This window comes from Aulonocara stuartgranti (assembly GCF_965226115.1).
Source record: "Aulonocara stuartgranti genome assembly, chromosome: 5".
In the NCBI taxonomy this organism is placed as follows: Eukaryota; Metazoa; Chordata; class Actinopteri; order Cichliformes; family Cichlidae; genus Aulonocara; species Aulonocara stuartgranti.
Genome location: NC_138943.1, coordinates 23,499,465 through 23,524,502, shown reverse-complemented (window position 1 = coordinate 23,524,502; position 25,038 = coordinate 23,499,465). Strand labels below are relative to the sequence as shown.

Genomic DNA, 25,038 nt, shown 5'->3' with positions numbered 1-25,038 from the left:
AGGCAAAAATAATTGAACAGTTACTCATATGCACAACCATAGAACTACAAACGTGGGGTGATTTTTCTTTTTCTTTAACTACACAAAGAACAGAGGGATGAAGAGGGAAAGAGAGAAAAACATTAGAAGCGGTGAACCTGTCCAAAACATCATAAATGTCAACATTTGGGTTGGTATTTACATTTCTTACTCTCATATAATTATATGGAAAAAAAACCCCTCTTACATATACCAGTATACAAAGACTAAAATTCAAAATGTAACTTCTCAACAGCGTTAACCATAGTTAATATTTTGACCACGCGTTACCAGAACTGGTACCATCAGTCACTCTGTCAATAACTCAATCTGAACCTGAGAGCAAGGGGACCCTGTGGTTTTCATCTGTTTTTGGAAGGTTGGGGTGGGGGTGGGGATGTTCTTATGAGTAAAAGTTTCTGATAAACTGATAGCAAATTTTTAGGCTAACGTGAGGTAGACAGACTTTGAAATGCATTGTATTTAATATTAATAAATAAAAATGGACCAGCTTTTTCTTTTTTTTTTTAACCCAACCACTGCCCCTAAACCAACTTTTTTCCCTCCCTTTGAAATTTTCTAGCATATTCCTGCAATTATAAAAGTTACAGCACACAACATGTCATTCTCTACTTTGGCTAACAGTCCCTGGGTACTCCTCCCATTCTTACATGGGTGCTTTCACTTAAAACACACACAAAGGCAAAAGCAAACAAACAAAACCAAAAAATATAAAATCCCCCCCCCAAACTTCTACGTAAGACACTCGACTCATTTTTTTTTTACGTCAAAAGAATGAAGTCTCTCTAATGCGGTGACAGGTTAAAGTTGATGGGCGGGCCTTTTCCAGTTAAAGCATTCTACAGTCATTGATCCAGACACTTATTACGCACAAGACTTATCAGCCAAAGCGGGCGTGGAGGCCTTTCAGGCCGCTGCTACAGTACATCCAGGTTCAAGATTTGATAGAGATCTGTGAGTGTATGGACAGGCCCCCGCTTCAGACAAAGTCAGGAAAGTGTGATGGCATCCAAAAGAAGTGATAACCTCGCTAGTTTATGGTTCATCACCAGAAGCTTGAATAGTTTCTTTTTTTTTTTTTAACCTATACTGTACAAGCTCTCTTGTGCTTGGTAAAACACAACACTTACCTCCTCACGCCATGAACGTCCCATAGTGCAAAATTTATTGTTGGTAAGGTAGAGTGCCCCCAAAAAGGTTTTTGTACCCCTCTTTTTTTTTAATATATACATATATCATTTATATATAATGTCAGAAGGCTCTTCCTTTATCCAACAGCATAGTGCTTTCGTTTATAACAAAAGGATATCTTTGCTTTGATACCCAGGAGACAAAGACAAGCTTCAAGCATACTAATTCTACTCTGCGTTCAAGCACTAACAAATACTTTTTTTTCCCATTATGACAGCGATGATACAGTTGAGGTTGATGTGGATGGGGGCATTTCAAAATGCAGTCAAATATGTTTTTGAAGCTAAAATCAGTGGTTGAGTTAAATTATCTTTTTTTTGTTTGTTTTCTTTGCTGTAAATCATAAAAGCTAAAATGTCTTAGTACATTACTGCACTTTTGCATTTGTATTTTTATCCATTCTGAAACTAGCAAAAAAAAAAAAAAAGAAGAAGCATGAACTGGTGTGTCAGGAGTAATGCATCTACCACAAACACTGCACAAAAAGAAATGTAAACTTAAAGTGATAAAACTGTAATCGTGGTTTGTGTTAATTTCAGCTCAATTATTCACTTAGGACATAGTGAGCATTGAGTCTTTTATTTCAGGGTATGCATTTTGTTGTTTTGTTATTTTTTTTATTTTTATTACATATTCAGTCCCGAGCCTCTTCAAGTTATAAAACAGTGCATTTAACTCTCTGTTTTAAACATTTACTGCAAAAGCTGAACGAGATTTTCCTTTGTTGGATAAATTAAAAACAAAACAAAACAAAACAAAAAAAACAAAAAAAAAGGCAAAGCCTGCCCTCTTCCTTCTCCCCAAAACAGTACTGAATAACTTGGTGCATCTGGATTTCAGTTTTTCTTTAGACTTCAGTGTGCAAGGTAAACTCTTTTTTGCCAAATGGTTAACAGCAATACTGAGTTTATGTATCTGTTTTTAAATGTGGAGCTGAACTAGTAAAGTTAGGTCCATAGATTTTTGGACTAAGATGGTTTTTAGATTTTTGCCCCTTTACACCACTGCAATGGATTTTAAATAAAACAAGCAAGATGTGATTGAAGTTCAGGATATTAATTAATTGTTTAGGAATTCATTCATTTTTATCATAGTTCTCATACCCATAGTTTCCATAGCTTTCAAAGGCTCAAAAGTAATTGGACAATTTACGGACTGCAGGTTTTAGATGTGTCCTTGATCCAACTCAGCTGATTTAAATGGCTAAATTACCTCCTCAACATGTCTTGAAGTTCTCCAGATGCCTGGTAATGAACTGACCATTAGATTCAGGTGTGTTGACCCAGGGTGAGCCCTAAAACCTGTAGGACATCAGCTCTTGAGGCCTGGAGTTCCCCATCACTGCAGTAGAGCATGCATCTCAGAGGGTAGCTTTTACTGTAGACTGCATTTTAGTATTCAACTATTCAAACAATAGTTCAATTCAAAAATTCAACTATTAAAACAATTCTTATATTTAAACTATAATAATGTATGCAGTTAATTTTAAACCACTGAAAATGGGGAACTATATATGAAAATAGCTCCTAAACAGTTAACGCCATACTTTTGTTAAACCCCTTAAATTAAGGCTGAACTTGAATCACATCCTAAGGGTTTGATTTGAAAGCCTCTCTCATTACAGAGGCCAAATTACATATTACATAACATGTTATGGACCATCTGTATAACCCTTTCTTAATATTTAATTACAAAAATCTAAAAACAAACAAACAAACAAAACAAATCAAAGTTGCCGTGGAGAGATTTTGGAGATACTTGAAAATGTCAAACTCAGGTAATACACATTAAAAGAGGGTGCAGTTTTATTTTCTTTGTTTGTTTGTTTGTTTCTTTTTTTTTTGGATATCTCTAATACTCTTAGGAAGATTTTGGATTTCCTCTAATGGTACGTCCAGAAGTTAAACCTATTCACATCGTGTTTGTTTTTGTTTCTGAGCTTTTGTTAAAGTGATGGATTGCAAAATAATTTTGATAATGCCCCTTTGAGAACATTTTTATCACACTGGAAGTAAACGCATTTGTGGAATGAAGTATTTGCGAACTCACCTCAAAACTGGAATTGCTCTTAAAAGTGTAAATACTCCTGTCTCCTGTCATTTCAATCCACTAACCTGGATATTTCACAAAGATGTCATTAAAAAAATATTTTAAAAACCCACAAAACTAACATATGTCCTATAGCGCCTCATTTACCACTTTCGAAAGCTGCTCCACAAGTACAGCCTCTTTAAATCATTCATAATGTATGGTATTTCCATCACTCAGTTCTGTTTTGATTCTTATTTCATTTATAACTTTTTTGTACAGTTAGAATCAGTTTAATTACTGGACAAATGGAAACCCAGTGGAATGCTTTTGTGGCTGAGCAGAAGTGAAATCTGGTGCCGAGGAGTGGGTTCTGGTGCCAGGGGAGAGCTCAGAAAGGGTTTCAGGTGGTTTAATGTGGGCTTTACACAAATGTGCTTCCTCCAGCAGCCTAAGAGCAGCCACATCGATCCACCACCATCCCTGGAATCTTGCCGTGAATGATCTGCTGCTTGTCATTGAAGTAGAGCATGTTAATGGGAGACATCTTGGTTGGGGTGCAGCAGGGCCCCGCGGAGCCTCGTGGGTTGGCGTGCTGCACCAGGTGGGTGTGCGGGTATTTCTGCATGAACATGTACTCGCACTGGCCAGAGCAGTAGTTCGCTTTGTAGCGTTTAGGGGCAATGATCCAATCCCAGCCGAACGCCTCAAAGTCCACAGTTAGAGGGTAGCGACAGCAGCGAGACTCAGTGGAGTGCTCATCGCAGTCCAGGCCGAGGTTTCTCCGAGAACGTTTGGTTGTCTCAAGAACCTTCACCTCCAGAAACGGCTGCTGGAATCAGGGGGAGGAGGGGCAGGACAAAAAGAAAGAGGTGGTTATAAGAGAACAACAGCAGAGACATGACAGCAAAGGAAAATACAATAAACTGACAATTGGCTAATGCAAACATTTAGATAACATCAGTTATTTTCAACATTTTGGTCTGAGAATTTAGTGTGTCTCGTATGTGTTTCTTTTAAACTCTTACATTTTGGTGGTATAATGAGTCAAGGAAATCAAATGTTCCAGTAACAGGGCATACTAACCACTAGACATGGGTAAAGCAGACTTGGATTTGTCAGATTTCAAGATGACAGATGGTTGATGATCTTTAAGGCCTTTCACATAGAATGCAAGAACCCTAGAAGCGATTCTTTTCTATGTCCTGTGCTGTGCAATGATGGTTTGTCACAGTGTTGAAAAAAGCAGAGCAGAATGTGCCAGCTGAGGTCAAGCTTCACCTTGTAATGTAGATTTGTGTAACCAATAGATATGCAGAATGACAAGGAGCGGGCCCATACTGACATTTCCGTGTGGTTTTCGCTGTTGCAAGTAAAAACCACATTGTCTTGTCAACCATGTTGAATATGTGATAATGTAGGGTAAAATGAATAGAGCACCAGTCAATCAGGACTAGAGAATCGTCCATGGAAACCACCAGTCATTGGTGTTGACAAAAGGTTCCCTGTGATTGCTTTGATAGCTAGCATATAGTTGCCATCATACTTTGAATGGAAGTGAAGGGCTTACAAAAACTGTCCAGCTACTGTACAAGTTCTTGTGAAATCGTAAAAAGTGTGACACTATCAGAAATAAAGAAGTTTTGCCTTCAAAGAAAAAGTTGCCTACATGATTGTGGCTTTAGCCATCAACTGCCAGCAACAATTCACAACTGGTTGGGGAATGCTCATTTTACCTGGCAACCACAATACCTGGTGGTTGCCAGGTACTGTAAAACCAACTCTTGCCCTGTGTGACTGGGGGTTAGTGCTATTAACTGTTTTAACTCATCTCAGTCAGTCTAGCTGGACAGCAACCAACTCTTTTAACCTATTACCATACAGCAATGATAACTGATATTTCGAATATACTTCTAAATGAATCATATCTATTTTATTTTATTTTATTTTATTTTTTTTCATGTGAATGGAGAATGTTTTTGCATTATATATGCTTCTCTTGGGCAGTATTGTTAGAAGATATAGCATACATTTTTAATGCTATGCAGATGACACCCAGCTTTATCTATACATGAAGGCAGATGGCATACACCAATTAGTTAAACTACAGACATGTCTTAAAGACATATAGACCTGGATGACCTCTAATTTCCTGCTTTTACATTCTGATAAAAATTATAAAAAAAATTCTCCCTTAGTTCCACATAATGCACGGAGCATTTCTTCTACACTCTGAATTTAATAATGTAATCATTAGTAATAATTTCAAACTCCGGCTCTCTGTGTGTGTCTTTTGTCCTGTCTTTCTACCCACACCCCCAAACAGTTGCACCAGATGGCTCCCCCTCCCTGAGCCCGGCTTTGCTGGAGGTTTCGTCCTGTTAAAACCAAGTTTTTCTTTCTCACTGTTATCAAGTGTTTGCTCATAGGCAGTTATCTGATTGTTGGGATTTTCTATGTATTATAGGAATTGCACCATTCATCAACTGGATTCTTACAATCAACCAAATCTTTCTTTCTTCAGCTCTGATTAGAACATTTTATCCATCCACACGTCATTTTTGTGCAGTGCATATTCAACCACACAAAGAAAACCACACTTTGGGAAGTCGTTACGCCTGTCTGCTATTTGTGATGAAACAGTTTACTTCTGTTCTAGTTTATTTCCTCTATTTATTTGTGGGAATAAAAAACATAATTAAAGAACAAAGCAGTGTTTTAATCAGCATCCTTGGACATCTGTTTCTGGAATAAGCCTGACTAACTGTTTCTCCCTTCTTCCAATCTTTGCACTAGGCTAAACTGCAGCAGCTTCATATTCTCAATACTGTAAATATTATAATCAAACTTTGGTAATAAAAAATAACTTCTTTTCTAAAATCCTGAACTATTTCTTTATTATCTTGAACTGAGAACAAATAAAGAGTCTGACATAGACAGGCAGGGTGCTGCAGGCAGAGAATCGGCCCACCCTTACTTGCTTAATCTTCTGTTTCACTCTAAAAGGATTCATAATCTAAAACATCTATATTACAAATAAGATTTAAAGCCACTGACTGAGATCAGAATATCATCAATGCATTTTTCAACCTAAGGTGTCGCCTCCTGCTGCCCTTTAGAGAGAGTGCAGCTTCAGATTTGTAAGCTATGGCCAAGATTTTATACATGTCTGTAAATGTTGAATGAATATTATTATCTTTACCTGCACAATATATATGTCCAAAACCTTTGCAAACATCTCACCTCATGCAAGGGAGGGGGCAGTCAGTGCATTTTAAATAAAGACACCAATAATCACACCAACTCAATCCACCACAAAATGGATTCAGTGAGTTAAGTACAAAAACCCACCAAAGTGACTTCAGAGTAGTTATTTGCAGAGGTGGCAAAAGTAAAGACATTTTGTACTTAAGTAGAAGCACAGACTATCAGTACTAAAATGAAAATGAGTAAGGAAGAGGTTAAAGTGTGATTCAGCATGTGGAGGAACCCTAAAATCAGTTCTAATGGCTCGCCATCGGGAAAGGGACTCATGACTCTCAATAATTTCTATTGAGAGCTCTATTGGATTTTCTTAATGTACAGGCTGTTTTCAGCTGATCTAGTCTGCTACTGCTCTGAGTGTTACTGCTTCTTGTGGATTTACACAACTGAATTGAACCAGATGTAAGCAGATGAGTTGTCCTGGCCTATTTTCATTCTCTACAATGACAGTCTTTATGTTTGTCTTTATGGGTCTTAACATCATCAGCTTAATTTCAAATTCATCTCTGCTACACTTGATGTAACCTAACGCTGACCATGAGCACCACAGCCACTGTGCACCAGTTACACACACTGTTCTTTACTTTGAACCCACCAGAGTACAGCAAACTAATCTGTTTATCCTGCAGTAAACTGCTGATTTTTTTTCATGCCACCTTTAAATGACACAGTTAGTCTCCCTCAGAGACCTGCATTGCAGCAGGTCTCACAATTTGAAAAAACATAATGACACAATACCTATTTTAAAAACACTAGGACTACCACTGAGCAGTCCTTACTTTTAAATATAACCTCTCTTTCTTCATCTCCGAGTGAAGTTAGCTCTCTTTTTTTCTCTCCCTGCGAAATACAGCAGCTGTAAAAAACTGGACACAAACAGTTTAACCCCTGATTATAACACGTGGTTTTACCTCTTTTGTCTCTTTTTATGCGACATCCTCTAGTGATTAATAGACTAACAGGACTGCTTTTCATGTGTTGCTGTTAAGGCTCAGATTGGTTTGATGTTCTAGGGCTCGCAGTGACGTGAAATAATAATTTCCCTCAAATCTGTCAAAACCATAAGTAATGAGTCTGTTTTGCAAATGTAAGGAGTAGAAAGTACAGATACTTGTTTGAAAATGTAGGGAGTACAGATACAGATACCCCAAAATTCTACTTAAGCACAGTAACGAAGTATTTGCACTTTGTTATAGCAACATGATGAGCATTAGAAGAGTTACAAATGTAGCCTAAAAATCACAGAAGAAATAACAGATATATCATAAAATCCTTGATAAAGATGAGTGCTGTATACATACAGTGATGACTTACTGTCAATTGTCATACTGTCTTACTGAGGCACTTTAATGATTGTTACTAGTAATATCTGTGCTAAAATAAGAAATTGATATCTGAAATAAAAGTCTAGTAATTGTACAAATAGCATGTCCCTGTACGACAGTTGCAGATTCTGTAAGCTTTGTGCCATGTCAGGTGCTCAATTCATCTAACAAACCATATGGGCTCTTGACTCTATCATAAATGAAACATTTACAATGCTGTGACATAACTCCATCATTAATATTCATGTGGTGATCTGGACATCTGTGTGCAAAGGATCTGATGGGAAAGTAGAAATCTCTGATACTAAATAATGTAAGAGCAAATATATTTTCTCTACAAAGACTTTGATCTACTTTAACGAAACAAAATGGATTTCATAGCACTTCGCTCACACGGCAAGCATTTCAGCCCCTAACTCTTTTTCTACTGAACTCTGAGTACAAAGAATACAAAGAAACCACACTTGTAAGTATAAAAAGAAAAGAAAAAGAATTAAATTGAATAGTCATTTCATAATTAACTAAAATGTATGAATTAATTTGTCAGCTTTGAATAGGAAACACAACTTTCCATTTGAGCACTGACTCCATGGGCTTTGAGAGAAACTGGTCTATTCAAACATCGATAGCTGACTCTGTACGCTTGGTTTGATTCATGACCCAAGAGGTCATCTGCAGGCTACCATAACCTTGACCTTTGGGCAGAGGCGAGCACATCAAATATTTTACTCCATCATGTTTGTTTTACAAAGCCTTCTTCTCCTCACAGTGATTCCAGCTGGGCTCGAGCACACTGAAAAGAGGAAATAAGCTGAAAGGCTGTTGGGGTGAGACCATGTCAGCCTGGCCTTTAGGGCTTTTGTTGTAGAAAAAAGACCCAGAGGATCAGGAAGAAGCAGAGTTTGACTTTCTTTCTTGTTGTGTTTTGTTTTATTTTTGTACACTTGCATGTCTTTTTGATCTTTTCCTTTTTCTTGGGTTACCAAGAATAATATAGCACACTGCTGTGTGCTCAGAAGGCAGCGATTTATTGGCCAAGACACCAGAGCTGACCCCTGATACGTGTTGTGAAGAGCTGACCCAAATAATCACTTGGTAAATATTTGGTGTTGCTTAACCAGGATAGATGGCCTACATAATCCAACAGGGATGTTGTAACTGTCAGTTGCAGTAACTCTGGGATTGCTAACTAGACTAATGGTTCATGAGTTTTCCTTTGAGGTTTAAGGTTGAAGCAGCTCCATCCATTACATCAGAGGTTTAGCATTGAAAAAAGTGAAGCATACTTGCAGTGTGGAAAAAAATCCCAAGTATTCAAAGGAACACTGGGTAAAAATTAGTCTTAATTACTTAAAGTTTTCACATTTTCCCCAAGGTGAACCATTGCAAATAAACATGTTTTCGTCCTAGCAGGATCATTTTTAAATGGAGTAGTCCTTTAACTGGTGTTGTTATCTTTAAGAAAGTGAAAAAAAAAAAGATTTCTACCTAAAACTAAAGGAATAAAAATCAGATTTTCTGAAAAGTATTTTGCACAGAAAGAACTTTTTGTATCATTAGACGTCATTAGACTTTGTTGATATCCATAATATGGTGGCCGATCTGAAACAGCATTATACACTCCCCTTTTTGTGGACCTCCAATTTTGTCCGCTTAGACACCCCTGTGTTTTCTTCCTATCTCATTATTGTATATTTTAAAATATACTTGTCATTTTTTTGTCTCTGTGATACCACATGTTTTTATTTTATTTTATTTTATTTTACAGTCTGCTCAGGATGTTTATCCTGATGTTGTACTTGATGTTAATCTGATATTAGGAAACAATATTACAATATATGTAAAACTTGGAAGGGGATCATTAAAAAAACACAGTATAGCTGTAGTGGCTCCTCACTAGCGACTGGTATATTTTGTGTATAAATTTTACTCTACGTGCTTCAAAGAGTTTATTGTAGAAGTAAAAATATGTGGAGAGACAGAAATGATGCACAGGATTACTGCCTTCAAGCTTTTTCTTTCACTTTTTTGTTCGATTATTAACACCAACTTATCGACTAATAATATGATCTTCTAATTGCCTTCTTTGAATAAAATCTGAATTTGCATGTGCACAAAGTGATTTCCCTCCCCATCCCAGGGACAGGTCTGAGGGTCCTTACCAGTCCCTCCTCCCCAGGTCGCAGTGAGGTAACTGCCAGGTCATTGCCACTCTCGTCAAAGGCGTTGATGTCGATCCCCCAGTTAGTGTGGGGCTGTTTGAACCAGTTCTGCAGCACGTGCTTAAAGTCAATACTTTGCCAGTGGCCGACCCTGGAATTGAGCTCTATCTTCAGGGAGCGGATGCGTATGTGGCGGCTGCCCTGCTCTGTGACTGGCTTTAGTCGCAGGATCTGCAGGTAGACGGTGGAGGTCTGCTGCAGCGGTCGCAGATACACCCACAGCTGGGCCTTCAGCACCTTGGTGAACATCAGTTTGGGGCTGAACTTGAAGAAGCAGCAGCTGGGCTTTCCATTCACCTGCACCAGAGGCTCCGCTGTGAAACAGAGGAGAGTCAGATTTATTGAAGCACACGTGGACAGTCGTTTCACCAGCATTAAGAGTGTTTGCATTTTAATCTAAATGCAAAAAAGTACTCATATTTATTCTGGTTTTCCACCTCTAATCGCATGGTTTTTCGTTTTCATCATCATCTTTTCTAAAACAACAGACAAATAAATAAATAAAGTAGTAGCAATTTAATGGTCAGTGTTTTGGATGTACAAATGCAAAATCGCCATCATCATCAAAAGGACAAACCAGCACGCTCTGTTCATATGCTGCTAATAAACAAAAGGCATCCTTCCAACTGAGTCATGTGAGGTCTTTAGAAGATAACAAAGAATTAATTAATTAGGAGAATCTGCAGCATCACTCTGCAGCTTTCTTTCTCTACTGTTTCAGAACAGCTTTCATGAATACTCAGAGGAAAACAGAAGCTTCAGTAAAAGTGGGATTTTCTCCTCTCTAATATAAAAATAAACAGTGCATTGTGAAGGCATCAGAAAGCACATATGCACTACTTCATGCTTTGTAATGGATCATAAAGCCAACGACTGTGATAGGCCTGCATGGCACAAATAAACAGAAGCACTGAATTAGTTAAAAAGGGTTGCACTCTTGAAAGGATACTTCTTATTCTAGATGTAATAGTTTGTAGGTTCTTTGGGGAAAACTATAGTTACTATGTTAGATTGTAAACACCTGGAAAAGTGCCCATAATTTACAGAAACAGTGTGATCTAAACCGAGAGAGATACCTGGTGTTCATTTTACAGCATGACAATGTTAAAAAACAAAACAAAACCCCCCCTAACATTTATTTTAATAAAAGCAGCATGTCTGTAGTAAACTGACAGCCATCCTCAGCCTGTCTGCTTGAAGGCTGTCAGTTATCTATTCAGTTACATGTGTGATTACATTAAGGTTGGAAAACAGATACATTTGCATATAAAAACAAGAATCTGTAATGGTGGCCAGTGGACAGATGGTAACCTTAGATTCCCCTGGGTCACTCATAATGAAATGGCCCACCCCTGCATTTAACTAGCAAAACTAAAACATTTCAAGGTTTCTTTTTTTTCCGAGTGGGTCCCTTTCTTACTAATGTATTTGGGGTCTGGATTAAGGGTTATGTCACAGAACACAAGGCGTCCCCTTAAAGAGCCAGATTTATTCCTGTCATGATCTCGGGCGGGCTCTGGTGTTTTGGTGATTTGCACCACATGTCAGATCTGCACATGGTCATTTACATAGACCTCCATCTGATATAATGACACGTCCATCCATTGAATTCGTTCATTCATTTCCATGTAAAGCATTCATTTACTAAGGGAAATTTATTCTGTACTTATTTGGCATAATAATGTGCCGAGAGTACAATAGATTATTTAAACTGTCCATTATCTCCGAGCAAATCGGACAAATTAAAACTACAGATTCTGCACTTTTAGGAGTTGCGGTTGTCCCTCTTTTTAAAAAAGAAAAAAAAACTGTATCAACTTGTCAATCATTGCTAAATCTGAGGTTGCTCGGGCAACCTGCTTCCTGGGTCAAAAGGTTATTTGGAACCTCAGCCTAGTTAAGAAATGGGATCAGGGGTCAAACCTGTCAGCCTCTTTACATCTCAGGGGTGCTGGGGAGGGGCAGCTCTAACAGCCAGATTGAGTTTGAAGGTCAAGGTCAACCCTTTGGCAATAGTAATATGTCTTTCTTCACGTCACGCCTTTTCACCAGAGAATCGTTGGAAACCTCAGGCGCACACATAACAACGCTGAATCACTTTGTTGTTGTTTTGATTAGGGTGGAGATTCTGCAGCCAATAGTGAATTGTTTATCAAACCAGGAGAGGACACTGCAATTTAATTATGGGCATGCATTGAGGGATAAGAATTCACTGAGGTACAAATGGACTGTCCATTAGAAGAGTCCAAGGCAAGCATTGAATAAGGGCCAAGTTAGGGACAGACGTGGTCCTTCAGCCTGTATTTCCAAGTCATTAGTGAGTGTAAATTATACAGTGTCTCACGCTGGACAAACAATGTTCCTTTTGGGGGGTTGCTGGGGTCACAGCAATTAACGTGGGTGGTGTTGTGTTTGCTCATCAGCACAAAACTGGTAATGAATTATTCTGCAAATTTGCTTGTGATTAATACTTTTTGTTGTTTTGAGTCACTGCAGATGAGGACGTGAATACACCAGCACTTCCTTTGCAAACACATTTCATCGCCTTTGTGAGAAAAATCCAACAAATGCTGAGGGGATGAAATGGTCAGTTTCTCAAGCAGAGTAATCCGAGAAGCAGGGCCTGCACGCCGTGATCCAGCGAGGTCCCCGGTTATTAAACACACATGCACAACATATGAGCTACGTCATGTTAAACAATGACTGCATTGATAGGTGAAATCAATTTGTGCCTTTATGGATCCTGTTAGTGCACAAGTCAGAGGAAAACCATGGAGGATGAATGCCTGCAGCTTAATTACATCCCACGCCTTGCCAGAGTGCTCCACGTGTGCAAAACGAGCAGGTCTAGCTTGTAAAGATCCAGAAAAAAAGCGGTGGGACATTTAATCCTTCCACCTGAAGTAACCGCTGTTGAAAAGCTTATAATTTTATGGAGAGACTGTTTTTATGGCTTAATTTCCTGCGCAATTTACACAGGTATAAGCTCTGTGTTTTAACACTGACTTCAATAATGAAGTCAAGATAAGAAGTCTGATTATGCGTCCAGCACCACCTACTGGAGCACAAACACCTCTCTCGTCAGCTAAACTGAAGATGAAAAGTAGAAACTAATTACTTTACAGTAAGAGCACTCATCTCATTTTATTCAAACTGAAATCCAAATTAAAGACGGAAAGAAAGAGACTGTGTTTTTGCAAAGGAAACCAGGTTTGTTTGATTTTCCTCCTCATGTTTCCTGCCTGCTTCATTATTATAGCGCTTTATTTCCCTGTGGTATAATTGCAGCATATGTAGCGCATGGATTTTACTGCCAACACGCAGCGGGCCTGCAGGTGAGCCTATCAAACATCTGGTGGACTCCCTGGGTACCTGTGTTCCATGGCTAGCCTCCTATACATGCATGTAAGAGGAGCCTTATAGAATATAAGGGTTTATTCAGCATGCCATCTGTCAGTTTTCATACAGTCCTCGCCCATTTAAATGCTTTTAATAAGTGAACACAGTGACGTTCCTGAGGGATGGATGAGAACTGAGCCGGGTAAGCTGTTGAAAACAGATGGAGAGGGAAAGTTAGGGTGTAGTTATACAATGAATAAGTAATATGAGACCGAGGAATGCACCTACAGTAGAAGGATAGATTTTATACATACATGTATTTATACATATATGTATATATGTCCGTATATATATATATATATATATATATATATATATATATATATATATATATATATATATATATATATATATATATATTACAAAGGTTTCTACTGTTTTGTTGTGGCAACCTGTCCACTCAGTCACATACACAGTATGCCTCAATGTAAACTTATCTGTTATATATCTTAAATTTATTTTTTAAATCAGTCAAAAATGTTCCTTGTCAAATAAAGCAAAGAAACAACTTTTTTAATAGTGAATAACCACATAGTTTGACCAAAGTTCATAAACTGTTTATATCCTTTCCTAACTTGCATTGGAAATTGCAATGACGCCTAGCTGTGCAGCAGATTACACCAATCAGGTGGAAGTACGCGGCTCAGATGTGGTGGTGAGAGAAATGGTCACCTATTGTTAATGTCCACATGGATAATGCATAATAGTATGACCCTAGATAGGAGTTTCATTTGCATATATATCTATATTTTCTTTTCTTAATGGGAAATGCAAATGTGCCATTTTGTAGTGAGTGTGTGTTTGGGAGCCTTCGTGTTGAATAAATGTGACTCTAGGGTATCCCTGCGCACCTCGGCATATTAATCATCGTGACACGTTCACGACCCTTCTAATAAGACAGGGGCCACAGTGCACCCCCTCAAACATCCCATCCCACCCCAGCCCCGCTCCCTCTTTGTTTCTCGGCCAGTCCCAGGGGAAAGGAGAGGGTGGTGGGGGAGGCCGAGCTCGAGCTGAGGATGGAGGATGTGTGTGCGTACTTGTGTGTGTGTATGTGTGTAAAGTTAGACCCCCTCATTCAGAAGCCCTTCCCGGGGACAACGGCAGGCACAAGACTCCTATTAGGACTGAGCACAGTAGCCCCCCAGGAGCAACAAAAGACACCTCCTAATGCACCCTGTTCTAGCTCAGTGAACACACACACATGGAAACATGCAGCCACACATAAATGCACAACATACACCAGCTCCAAACCAACTGCCCTCAGCAAACACAGTAAAACTCATTGTTTTTTTGGAGTTTCACATGTTTGTAGCGAAGGGGCACGGCTGCTGGGCAGAAGGATGGGGAGAGCGAGTGCGCATTGAGAACAGCAATAAGGTGGACAGCTGGACAGCACGGAGCACGCCCGGTTCTCACTGCTTGTGTTTGTGTGCAGCCACACATACATGCAGGACATTAAAGCCACAGGACAATGTTCTGCTTTGTTAAATGCAAAACTTTTCTCATGCGTTACACAAGCAAGTAGAGGGTTTTAATTGACTCAAAGGCATTTTTTAAAAATTGCTATCAGACTTAAGTGAGAATGAACACTAAAATATCAGATGATTATTTAGTTTAATAGACACAGAGCCATAAAATAATAAAAAATAAATGAATTTGCAGGTATTAAATTCCCCCAACTGTCATGCACAGTACTCATTTCTATACAACAACACATTTAACTTCCAAGGAAAGTCAGAGCAAATTTTCCTAGTTGAGCTAAAATGACCCAAAGAGCAAAAAACAAAACCAAACAAAAAACTTTTATGTGAAACTTTAGCCAACCTTTTTAAAAAAAACAAAAAACTACCAATCAGAAGTACTCACACAGCGCTATTCTAGACCTTTAACTTCCTGTTTATTAATGTCTCACATTATTCACATAAAATGTTGAGAGTGTGCTTCAGCTCAAACTTTTCACTGCAGCTACCCCAAAAATATGTCAGTCAGGTGGATATTCATCAGGTTTACAGACATTATTATCTCAAAACAATCTGAAATTTCTTGTGTAAGATTACTGTTTAAGAGTTCTTCAGCAGGGATGTATCACTGAACTACACGATGGAACGGGGAAGGATAAAATCACCTGTGAACTACTTACAGATTTTATTTTATTTTATTTTATTTTTTAGGATTTATTGTCTAAATCTCCCTGCTACAAGTGATACCACATGCTACAGCCATAGTATAACTACAGCCTAGCGTATTCTGGTTGTTGCTTCTCAATGAAATTAAGTGTAGCAATATTTTTCATTTTTTAAAACATTGCATGAAACTTTTCCAAATTGCCCCATATATCTGGATAGCTAGAAATAACCGTGACACAGAAAGTTGCTGGAAAGAAAAACAAAACAAAACAGAGAATGACACTAATGCAGATCCATGAAACCAGAGCTGGAACCAGGTACAGCTCTAAGCTTGGTTTGGCTTATCTAGACCAGACTACTTCATGTAATAGGTGGTGCTTTCTCTCTCTGACAAAAACAGGCATAAAACGAGAACCATACATTAGTAGGTTGTGCATTTGGTGTTAAACTCTTCACAGTTAGAGGGACTGTGTGTGTGCAGGCTGAGTTATTAGGGTTCAGTCCCTGCAGTGGAGTGATCTGTCTACTTTAGTGCTCTATATATTTCTTGACTAGGACAGGAAGGTGCACAGGTGGTCTAACACTTAGTGTTTGAGGTGAAAATTTTAAAAAGCCACTAAAAATGATCTTTTCATCTGACTGAGATTTTATTTTGGCACGTATAATGCTGTCATGCAGACTGTTTGCCAAATCTGCTCAAATTTGATTGGTCAACACTCTTTGGACTACAAGCAGACTACAAACAGACACCAGAAATCTTCCACTGCAAAGCCTGCAAAATACAGATATTAGCTCAGATATTAGAGATTATTTTTCTGATAGTACAAAAATACATTATTCGTAGTTATTGTCAATGTTACTCTTTTCATTCCAATGCACCTGACATGCTGTGAGAAAACGATACGTAGCAGCGGTTTGTGATGCACTTACAGCTCAGTTTGATGGGAAATTAAACCACTGCATCAAAATGTATGTTTATATTTGAAAAACCGCCCTCAGAAAATCTGGATTCTGAAAATGTTCACCTGAGTCACAGCTGATATTTAAAAGCAAAGCAAAACTGAAAACATGAGCACAAATGAAGACACACGCTTTGCCCCACTTGGTTAATAACGGAAAATATAATTTTTGCTGTTTAGAAAACAAATGATGCACATCTTTCAGTTTTTGTGCAATCATTTAATCTACAATCATTACATATTATTATTTAAAGATTATAGTGAAAAGGCAGAAAACATTTTAAATTTTTATAATTTGAACTACTGTAGGAGAAAGAAATACCTATGAACAATAATAATATTAGAATTAATTTTTAAAATAATATTAATGACTGATTTCTCAGAAACTTTCATACTTTCCAAAGGTGTCCAGTGGGGTGAACTGGACTCTTACATGCCAGTTCAAGCCCTGAGATCTACAGTATATCACTATTCACCAGTACATCCACCATTCAGACCCAACAACACCAGTTTTAATCTCCATTTACAATAATCTTAATCATTCATCCAAAACAAATTATGAAACATTTTGTGTTGCTTCCAATTTTTTTTTTTTTGGTTGGTAATGTTAACAAAAGTAAAAATAAATAGCTACAAGTTACAATCTGTCAGCAGCTTCCCACCCTTCAACCAGCAACATGTAATTGTTGCTGGATTACATAACAAAGCCAGGGCTACTGCTGCAAGGAATCGAGGTGAGAATTCATCAAATTTTCAGCCACTGGCTCAGATTTATTATGTCACTTTAGATGCCTGCTGAAATAATGAAATCACGTTTCATAATTATGCAGACGACATCCTCATTTATCTTTCATCTTATGTGAATGCACAGACAAAGCCATTCAAACTTTTAGCAGATATTACACAAGCAAACTCTCACTGACCTCTTTTGAACTTCTACACTAAGTGTCTTGTGAATTTTTAAAAACTTCATGTTGAAACACTATGTGAAGTCTTTTAAAATTGAAATCAAATGTTTCATATAAATATGTTACACAATCAAACACGCACTGACCGATCAGCAGCTCCGGCAGCCTGAAATATGAATCTCCTTTGTTCTTAAAACTCATCCCTCCTTAGCTGCTACCCCTTACACATTCATGTCAACTGTTTAAACAAAATGCAAACACTTCTGCCTGCAAGTTCGAACTCACTAAGCTACTGAGAAAAATCCCTGAGGCCACCCAAATCTGTCAGAGCCTGAGCCAAGAGTTTTCTCTAAAAGGCAAAGTCAGTGTGGCCAGATTGTGCCAAACCTCCCTTGAGGAAGCTTTTTTCCCTCTTTTCCTCAGTTATAATCAACATAATATGGCCATAGTTCCCTTCATGAGCTTCTCTTTATCCAATTCTGCTGTACATTATATAAATCAAACTTGGCCCTCGTCCCTAAAGAAATTACTCAAACCATGCATTTTCACAACTTCCATAATGAATGTCCTCGGGTGATGTGGGTATGGTGAGGAGAAATACAACCACAGGTGATAAATACGGTACGAAGCTGCTCTCTTTTGCCGCAGAAAAGAGGCTGATTAAATTTTCATGCAGATAATAATGAGGTAATCCACTGTTAATTGTGCCTCTTTCCAACATACTGGCTCCCTCGTGGGATCCAACGTTGCGCCCACGCAGCATTTCGTTTGCTTAAATGCCTTAGATTTAATGGACTCTTCCATAAACTGATCCTCAGCACCTCCTCACACATCACCACACAGAGCCTGAACACATTCATCAACAATAATCCCCTCAATGAGCTCCGTTTTATCTTTTCACTCCCCTTTTCCTCCTCCTCCCTCGCGTCCCTATATAGGCCTTAATTACTGGTCCAAAGTAATTATTTCGTTTATTAGTGGAACGTAACATCTGTTTCAGGTCTTTTTAATTGTACCTATAAAACTCTTCCATTATTTCTGTCCCTTTAGGATAAGATTGGGCTGCTTGTTGCTCCCTGTGGACTTGCTCTCTTCTTCCCTCCGCCTCCCCACCAGAGCCATAGCATGAGCCACGGTGCACCTTTCTCCAGCTCCCTCTCTGAAACCCTTTAAAGAAGCAACAAGGAACTCAGCAGCGATACACACACCAGCTGAAAAAGCAGCAGGAGGAAATATGTATGTGCAGTAGTGTCTTCAAACATGGATTAATGCGGTCTTACATCCATTCTTCTTGTATTATTGATGAAGGTGGTATATTTCCAAATGCCAGGGGGGAAAAGCCAGCTGCAGGGACTGGTACACAGGAGCGTGGGAATAGAGGAAGGAGGGTGGAAGGAGTGAGATTCCTGAGGTCCTGGGGAAATTTTGTCCCCGTATTAATAGACTTTGGTCCCTTTGAAATTTTATTAGCCATAAAGTTGACGGTACGTTGTGCAATTTCTACAGTCGTACGGACGTGTCTTAAGTTTTTACTCCTTTTTAAACAAACCGCTCATGCCTCAGCGCCCAAACAATTCAAACACCAAAGTTTATCTTTCCCTGAACTGATGCCAGCAACTACACAAGGAGAACAGGTGTCATCGTCAAACTGAGACTATATCTATAAAAACCTCACATAGTCATCAACTTCCAGCAAACACTGACCAGTGAGTTGAAGACAGTCCGGCTGCTGGTGCTCTGTCCTTTTAGCGCTCTCCCTCTTAATTTTTATGGTTCCTGCACCTTCAGGAAATGACCCTTTTATAGGGTCAACACTATAAAAGACTTGTTTGTGTGTGTGTGTGTGTGTGTGTGTGTGTGTGTGTGGTGGGGGGATAAGTGTTCAAGTTACTACCGGTTCGTCTTTGCTGCCAAAGAAAGAGACCTGATGAGGTTAATAGTCTCCTCTTCCAATATATCACATAGCTGTGAACTCTGTGACCCTTTTTGTCAATAGGAGAACTTTTCTCTGGAGTGTGTGTGTGACTGTGTGAGTAGGTGTGTGTGGGCACCCTGTGTGTCTACACAAGCGTGCACATGTGGAAAATGGCACATGCATACCTCGACATGCGTGTGGATGTCTCTCTTTAATCGAGAGTTGTGTAAACCGATGCTCATGCTGGCTGAATGTGGTTCACCTGAATAGGATTACATAACAATGCCAGCATAAAATGGCATAATGTAGGCCTCTACTATTTACTGAACAAAACGTCGGGATAAAATAGTTTAAAAGTGAAAGTGCTATTTAAGGATGCATTCAATGTGGTGGTCTTGAGTTCTTCTAAACCTTAAGTGCTCGTCCCACTAATGGTTTAAGTGTTTTGCTGCAAACTGCCAGTCATTTCTCACATTTTGGACACACTAATATATCCATAAGCTGAAAAAAAGACTCTTTGCAGCAAAGAAAAGACATTCACTAAATCTAAAGAATGACCAGCAGTACAATAACTTTCTTGTGGCCTTTAAGTCTATTGCAGTAAATGAAGTGCAGTAACTGTCTGAGCAATTACTGTAATGCTTCTTCTGGTGTTTTCTACTGGCTGGCAGAAGTCATAAAGTGTGCCAAATTAGCATTAAGACATACAGAAGAAGAAAAGGGGAGAAAAAAAAAGAAAGAGGAGGTTGCCGGTGGCAGAGGAAGGTCTGGACTGAAGGTTTTTTGGACAGGTGACAAATGAGAGACTAGTGGGGTCAAATCCTCACCCCACCTCGGGCAAAACAAACCAAGCCCCAAAATACACACAATTAGACACATAAATCAACAAATAGGAACACAAATAGAGCAGCTCACACGTAGATACACATGCATGCATTTGTTAATAAAGATTCTCTGACACGCTGATCAAAGCCGAGTCACTTTTTCTGTGAGGGAAACAAGCGGAGCGGTTTACCTAAACAGCACGCTGTACAGAGGGGAGATGTTTCAGTACATAAAGTGCCGCACTATGATATAAATAGATGTACTTTTCCATGAAATTTCATAGTAATTACAGACCAGGAAGCATGGACCCTCTCAACCCCCACTGCGGCACCCACGTACCTTGAGTGAATACTAAGAAGCAACTCTGGCACAAGTCCAGTTCAGTATGTACTGTGTGAACCCCCGTGGCCCAATCAAAGGCAGTGTGCACGACTGTGAAAGGGTGATTGGGTTCGAGGTGCACAGGGAATAGTGTTTGAAGTCTTCCTTCTATCAGAGAGACAGAAAAGGGCACTTTTAATCCTGTGGGATCACTAAGGCGCCACAGGCAAAGGAGATGCGCTCATTCTCTCAATTCTTCCATGAGTACCGGGGGGGAAAAAAGAGGAAGGAGAGAGGGGGCTAACGGGGAAGAAGGTGGAGGCGGGTGTGAGGGGGAATACAGAGAGAGAGAGAGAGACTGAGCTGATGATAAAAAAACAGGGTAGCTGACGTAAAGAGATGAGGCAAACAGATGAGAGGGGAAGTGCTGCTCCCTAACATGACAGATTCAGCAGTAATGTCAATCAGCCACTGTGGGGCTGTCAGAAATGCGCAATAAGCTCACACAATGCCTTTTTCTGGCTTGATGAGATATCAAATCCCTTTGCACTGTGTGTGTGTGTGTGTGTGTGTGTGTGTGTGTGTGTGTGTGTGTGTGTGTGTGTGTGTGTGTGTGTGTGTGCATTAGAAACAGAATATGTATGCGTGTGAGGTAGTGCAGAGGATGGAAACCGGGGGTAAAAATATAATTTGAAGTCACTGTGTTTCCCAGAACGTACATTGAGTGTGTCAGCAATGCAGTCGAATGTGAGATTTCTTAATCAGCCAATCAGAGAGGTAACAATAACAAACCAAATACACTCTACATGTGTTTGTGAGCAGGTAACAAAAGGGGAAACAGGGACCGCACTCACGTATTTATGAACTGCTGCTTATATTAAGCAGTTTGAAATCAAATCAAATCTTTCACCTGCGGTAAGACATCATCTGTGCACTGATATCCTTTTTATGAGTTACAACAATCAACGCAAACAGAAAACTTGAAGGATGTCTGAGGTTCAAAATAATGTTAATAATGTGAGAACTAAACAGCACATATGGCCTCCTCTAACTTGCATTGAAATAGAGCAATTTAGAGGACATTTCAATAGCTGACATTTGAGTTAATGTTTTTTTGTTTTTATAATGACAAAGACAGGTGGTGCTTTCCATTACAGGTGAGTGGCAGTAAACACACACACACACACACACACACACACACACACACACACACACACACATATATATAGGTCTTTGTTCAACCAGGGAGTGAAAAAAAAGGATTATTTGCAGAGTGTTTCATCCGCCTTGTGCAGAATATATTACGTGTGTAAATGTTGTTGAACCCGGCGCTTCACCAGGAAAAGGTCACACACTCCCCTCGACCCTAAGTGATTCTCTGTCTTTGTGTACTCTTGGTGAAAAAAAAAGAAAACGAGCTGCGCCTATAAACTTCGCATTTAAAAGGCAAGTGCGGCCGAGGGGGGCCGCTGCATGAGGCGAACAATAGCAGCTTTTTGGACACACTTTTTCTCACTGCGATGAACAGCAGGGGAACCGGTAGAGCCTCCTATAAAAGAGCGATAGAGCACAGCTGCCAGGGTTCAAAAGTAATTTTATAAAATGTCTCAGAGGGGGCCTGCCTGTGGTTTATCTGTGGATTTATGGGAAACAATGGGAGGGCAAGCAAATTGTTAGAGGACAATAATCAGAGGGCCTCGAGATGTGATAACTCCAGAATTTAAGGTCTTTATGCAAAGGAAGACATTAAAGGATAAAGTGATGCAACTGCCAGCCAAATGCTGCATTATCATTAATAATGCACTTGACATTCAAACGGCTCTGCCATGCCTCGTGTTCTTAAAACGTTATGGGAGAAATGGAGAGTTTAAACGTGACAGCTAGGAGTCCAGCAGCTAAATATTAAACACTCTGCTTCATCATCATCATCGTCAAGAAGACAAAAGTCAATCAAGCCATATTGGCGCTGTCCGTTCAGAGTGATGAGGTTCTTTGTGCTACCAGTTATTGATTTATCAGTTTCACACATTATCCCCTCTTTTTGACAGCTGTCTAATTTTGCCAGTTAGTTTCCTTTAATCTCAATCACTAAGAGTAGGTTAGGTCACCGACTGTCCCCGCAGCAGGCCTGAGCCACTTGAACCTATACTGCTCCGCAATTACGCGCATGACGCATTTGGAGACAATATCATTGTTAGGTTGTAAACTATTACTCACGCTCAGAGGCCATAGTAATCACGGACTCCGTGGTGGCGTGGTACTCATCCTCCTCCATAAACTCATCCTGGGACGAAGCATCTCCCTGGAAGTCGTGATGGTCCAGAAGCTGCTGGAGCGGGGGCGCCTTGGGCAGCAGCTGATTGACCACCTCCCGGCTGATGTTGGGCGCCTGCTTCAGACGCAGTTTGCTCAGGATCTGGGACTTGATGGTCTCCAGTCTCAGCACTTTGCTCTGCTCCCTCCAAACACAAGCGGAACACTCGTGAGAACCGGCGTCCTCGTCCAGCAGAGATAGCCCGGCATCCGTGGGCGTCTCGCTGGCAGGAGGCAGCAGCAGATTGGGCTCATCGCTCCCCGACTGTCCCAAGGAGATGAGCACCATCAAGCACAGTAAGAAGTTGTACCTCGGCATGACGATGCGTGGACAACAGAAAACGCAACTTTTCCTCCCCTTCCTTAGCTTGTTTTTTACGCACTTTATTCCGTTAGATCCCGTCTCTCGAATCTGCGCCGCTCCTCGTCTTAGCCTACAAACGGCAAAGAATAAGTGACATGCATCTAATCCAATACGATCACCCCGAAGTTTCTCTTTTTGTAATATTCTTTCTTTTTCTTTTTTTTTCTTTTAACAAAAAAAGTGCGCGCAGAGGGTGTCGGTACAAGCTCCTTTGATTGAAAGTTAAATGCCTGGTGAATGCATAGCCTGCTCACGTGCAGTATAAGCTAATTGTTGTTTTCTGTACAATTTTAGTCCACGGAGGTGTGAGTATGTGCAGAGGTGTCACTGAAAAATGTGCAAGTACGGTCAAAAAGGCGCTCTTTATATATCTCAGCTACCCGATGTCGTAATCCGCCTCCATTGGCTAAGATTGCAACAAAAGGCTTTTAGGTCTGTCACCAAGTCAAGAGGGACAGAGGAAGGGAGGGTGTGCGCACCGTTAAGAGAGTATAAATGTTTTTACAGTGCACAAACAATGTCTCCCATTAGAGATAACCTATAGCCCAATTAGGTTATTAGGATGATGGCAAACTGCTCACTACGCATGTTTTTTTTGTGTTTTTTTTTTTAAAAAATAGGTTAAATGTTCAATGGTGCCAATTTAAAAAGAAAAATCAAAAAGAAAAAAGCTAAATGGATTTCTCGCAAATTTACCACAGCCAATCTTGAAGTGTGCACATAGCATTTATGGTGTAATTAAACTGGTAACTCGAAGATAAGAATTTATCATGTAACTAGACCAGATGGTATTATGCAGATTATTTAGATATATTCTTGTAAGGCTCTTCAAAATGAAAGTGAAAGTTTTCATTGAAACCAATAAGAAAGGACACACTCACGTTTTCCTTGAAAAATAATAGCTCCACATGTACAAGGGTGCATTCATAAAGGCTGATCATGATTTTGATAGATTATGTTTAATAACCCTACACCTCGGAGACTTTTGAGCCATTAAGCAGCAGCACGTCTGTAAGCTCTCAATTATAACGTAGATGGACTCATTAGTATACACAGACCCGTGTGAATGCCATTTGTACCAATCAGTATATGAACTAATGAGCAAGTGACGCATGCAATTATAGTGAGCTGTGGAATTTCAATCTTTCCTGAAACATCATCCAACGATATATAAACATGTGAGAATGTTATCTAAATGGTGCCCAAGAACCACGCTCATATACATATTTTCATATGTATATCATTGGAGGGGGGGTAAGTTAAATCTTTATTCTTCCAAAATAGGCTAAAAGTTTTGCAGCACCACCTCTTTGAGCGATGAGCAGCCTGTGCGACCACACCGACATCTGCTGGAGAAAAACATAGTTGCGACTGCAGGTCTCGTCTCAAAGCTGCGAGCCTCTCTGTTCATTGGAGGCTGTGTTTTGTAAAATTCACCTTCAGGAGCTGCACTCTAAAGCAGGAACTCTATTGGTTAGGTACATTTCATCCATTACTAAAGAACTGAGGATTCTCCATTGCACCTCCAATACAACGAATGAAATTCATTGCAATGAATGCATTACTTGGTCATCTCACAAATTTTTACAGTACCAAAGTATCAAAGCGTCCTTTTACAACAGGCTTGGAGACATCAGACATGAAAGCATTGGTAATATGTCTGGTGGTATGTGCTCAACTCTTTTAGTTATTCTCTTCCTTTTAGAAAAATAATTTTTGCTCCGTTAAGATAAATCATTAGCAAACTGGATCAAAAGACAAAAACAAATGAGTCCTGAAGTGATGAGACACTCATGTTCATTCTACTGCAGTTGCCACTCATCCGTCCTCTGCACG

The 25,038-nt window shown here is 39.6% G+C and overlaps 1 protein-coding gene across 2 annotated transcripts; it reads right to left on the bottom strand.

Moving 5' to 3' along the window:
- Positions 1 to 3,122: 3,122 nt before the first annotated feature.
- LOC309707326 (growth/differentiation factor 11-like) lies at positions 3,123 to 23,524 on the bottom strand. 2 transcript variants are annotated; one of them, XM_082534630.1, is made up of 3 exons: positions 22,743 to 23,524; positions 10,010 to 10,383; positions 3,123 to 4,090 (listed from the first exon to the last, which is right to left on the bottom strand). In XM_082534630.1, the coding sequence occupies exons 1-3, from the start codon at positions 23,155 to 23,157 to the stop codon at positions 3,710 to 3,712; spliced, it is 1,170 nt and encodes a 389-aa protein (XP_082390756.1). In that variant the 5' UTR covers positions 23,158 to 23,524; the 3' UTR covers positions 3,123 to 3,709. The 2 variants fall into 2 exon arrangements, with proteins under 2 accessions (XP_082390756.1, XP_082390757.1); XM_082534631.1 differs by having other exon boundaries at positions 3,123 to 4,087.
- Between the last annotated feature and the right edge of the window lie 1,514 nt (positions 23,525 to 25,038).

Coding starts and splice junctions, on each gene's coding strand:
- LOC309707326 (XM_082534630.1), bottom strand. CDS start 23,157: ATGCCGAGGTACAACTTCTTACTGTGCTTGATGGTGCTCATCTCCTTG. Junction 10,384..22,742: donor GATTACTATGGCCTCTGAGC/GTGAGTAATAGT, acceptor TCTGTTTCACAG/CGGAGCCTCTGGTGCAGGTG. Junction 4,091..10,009: donor GACCTGGGGAGGAGGGACTG/GTAAGGACCCTC, acceptor CCCTGATTCCAG/CAGCCGTTTCTGGAGGTGAA.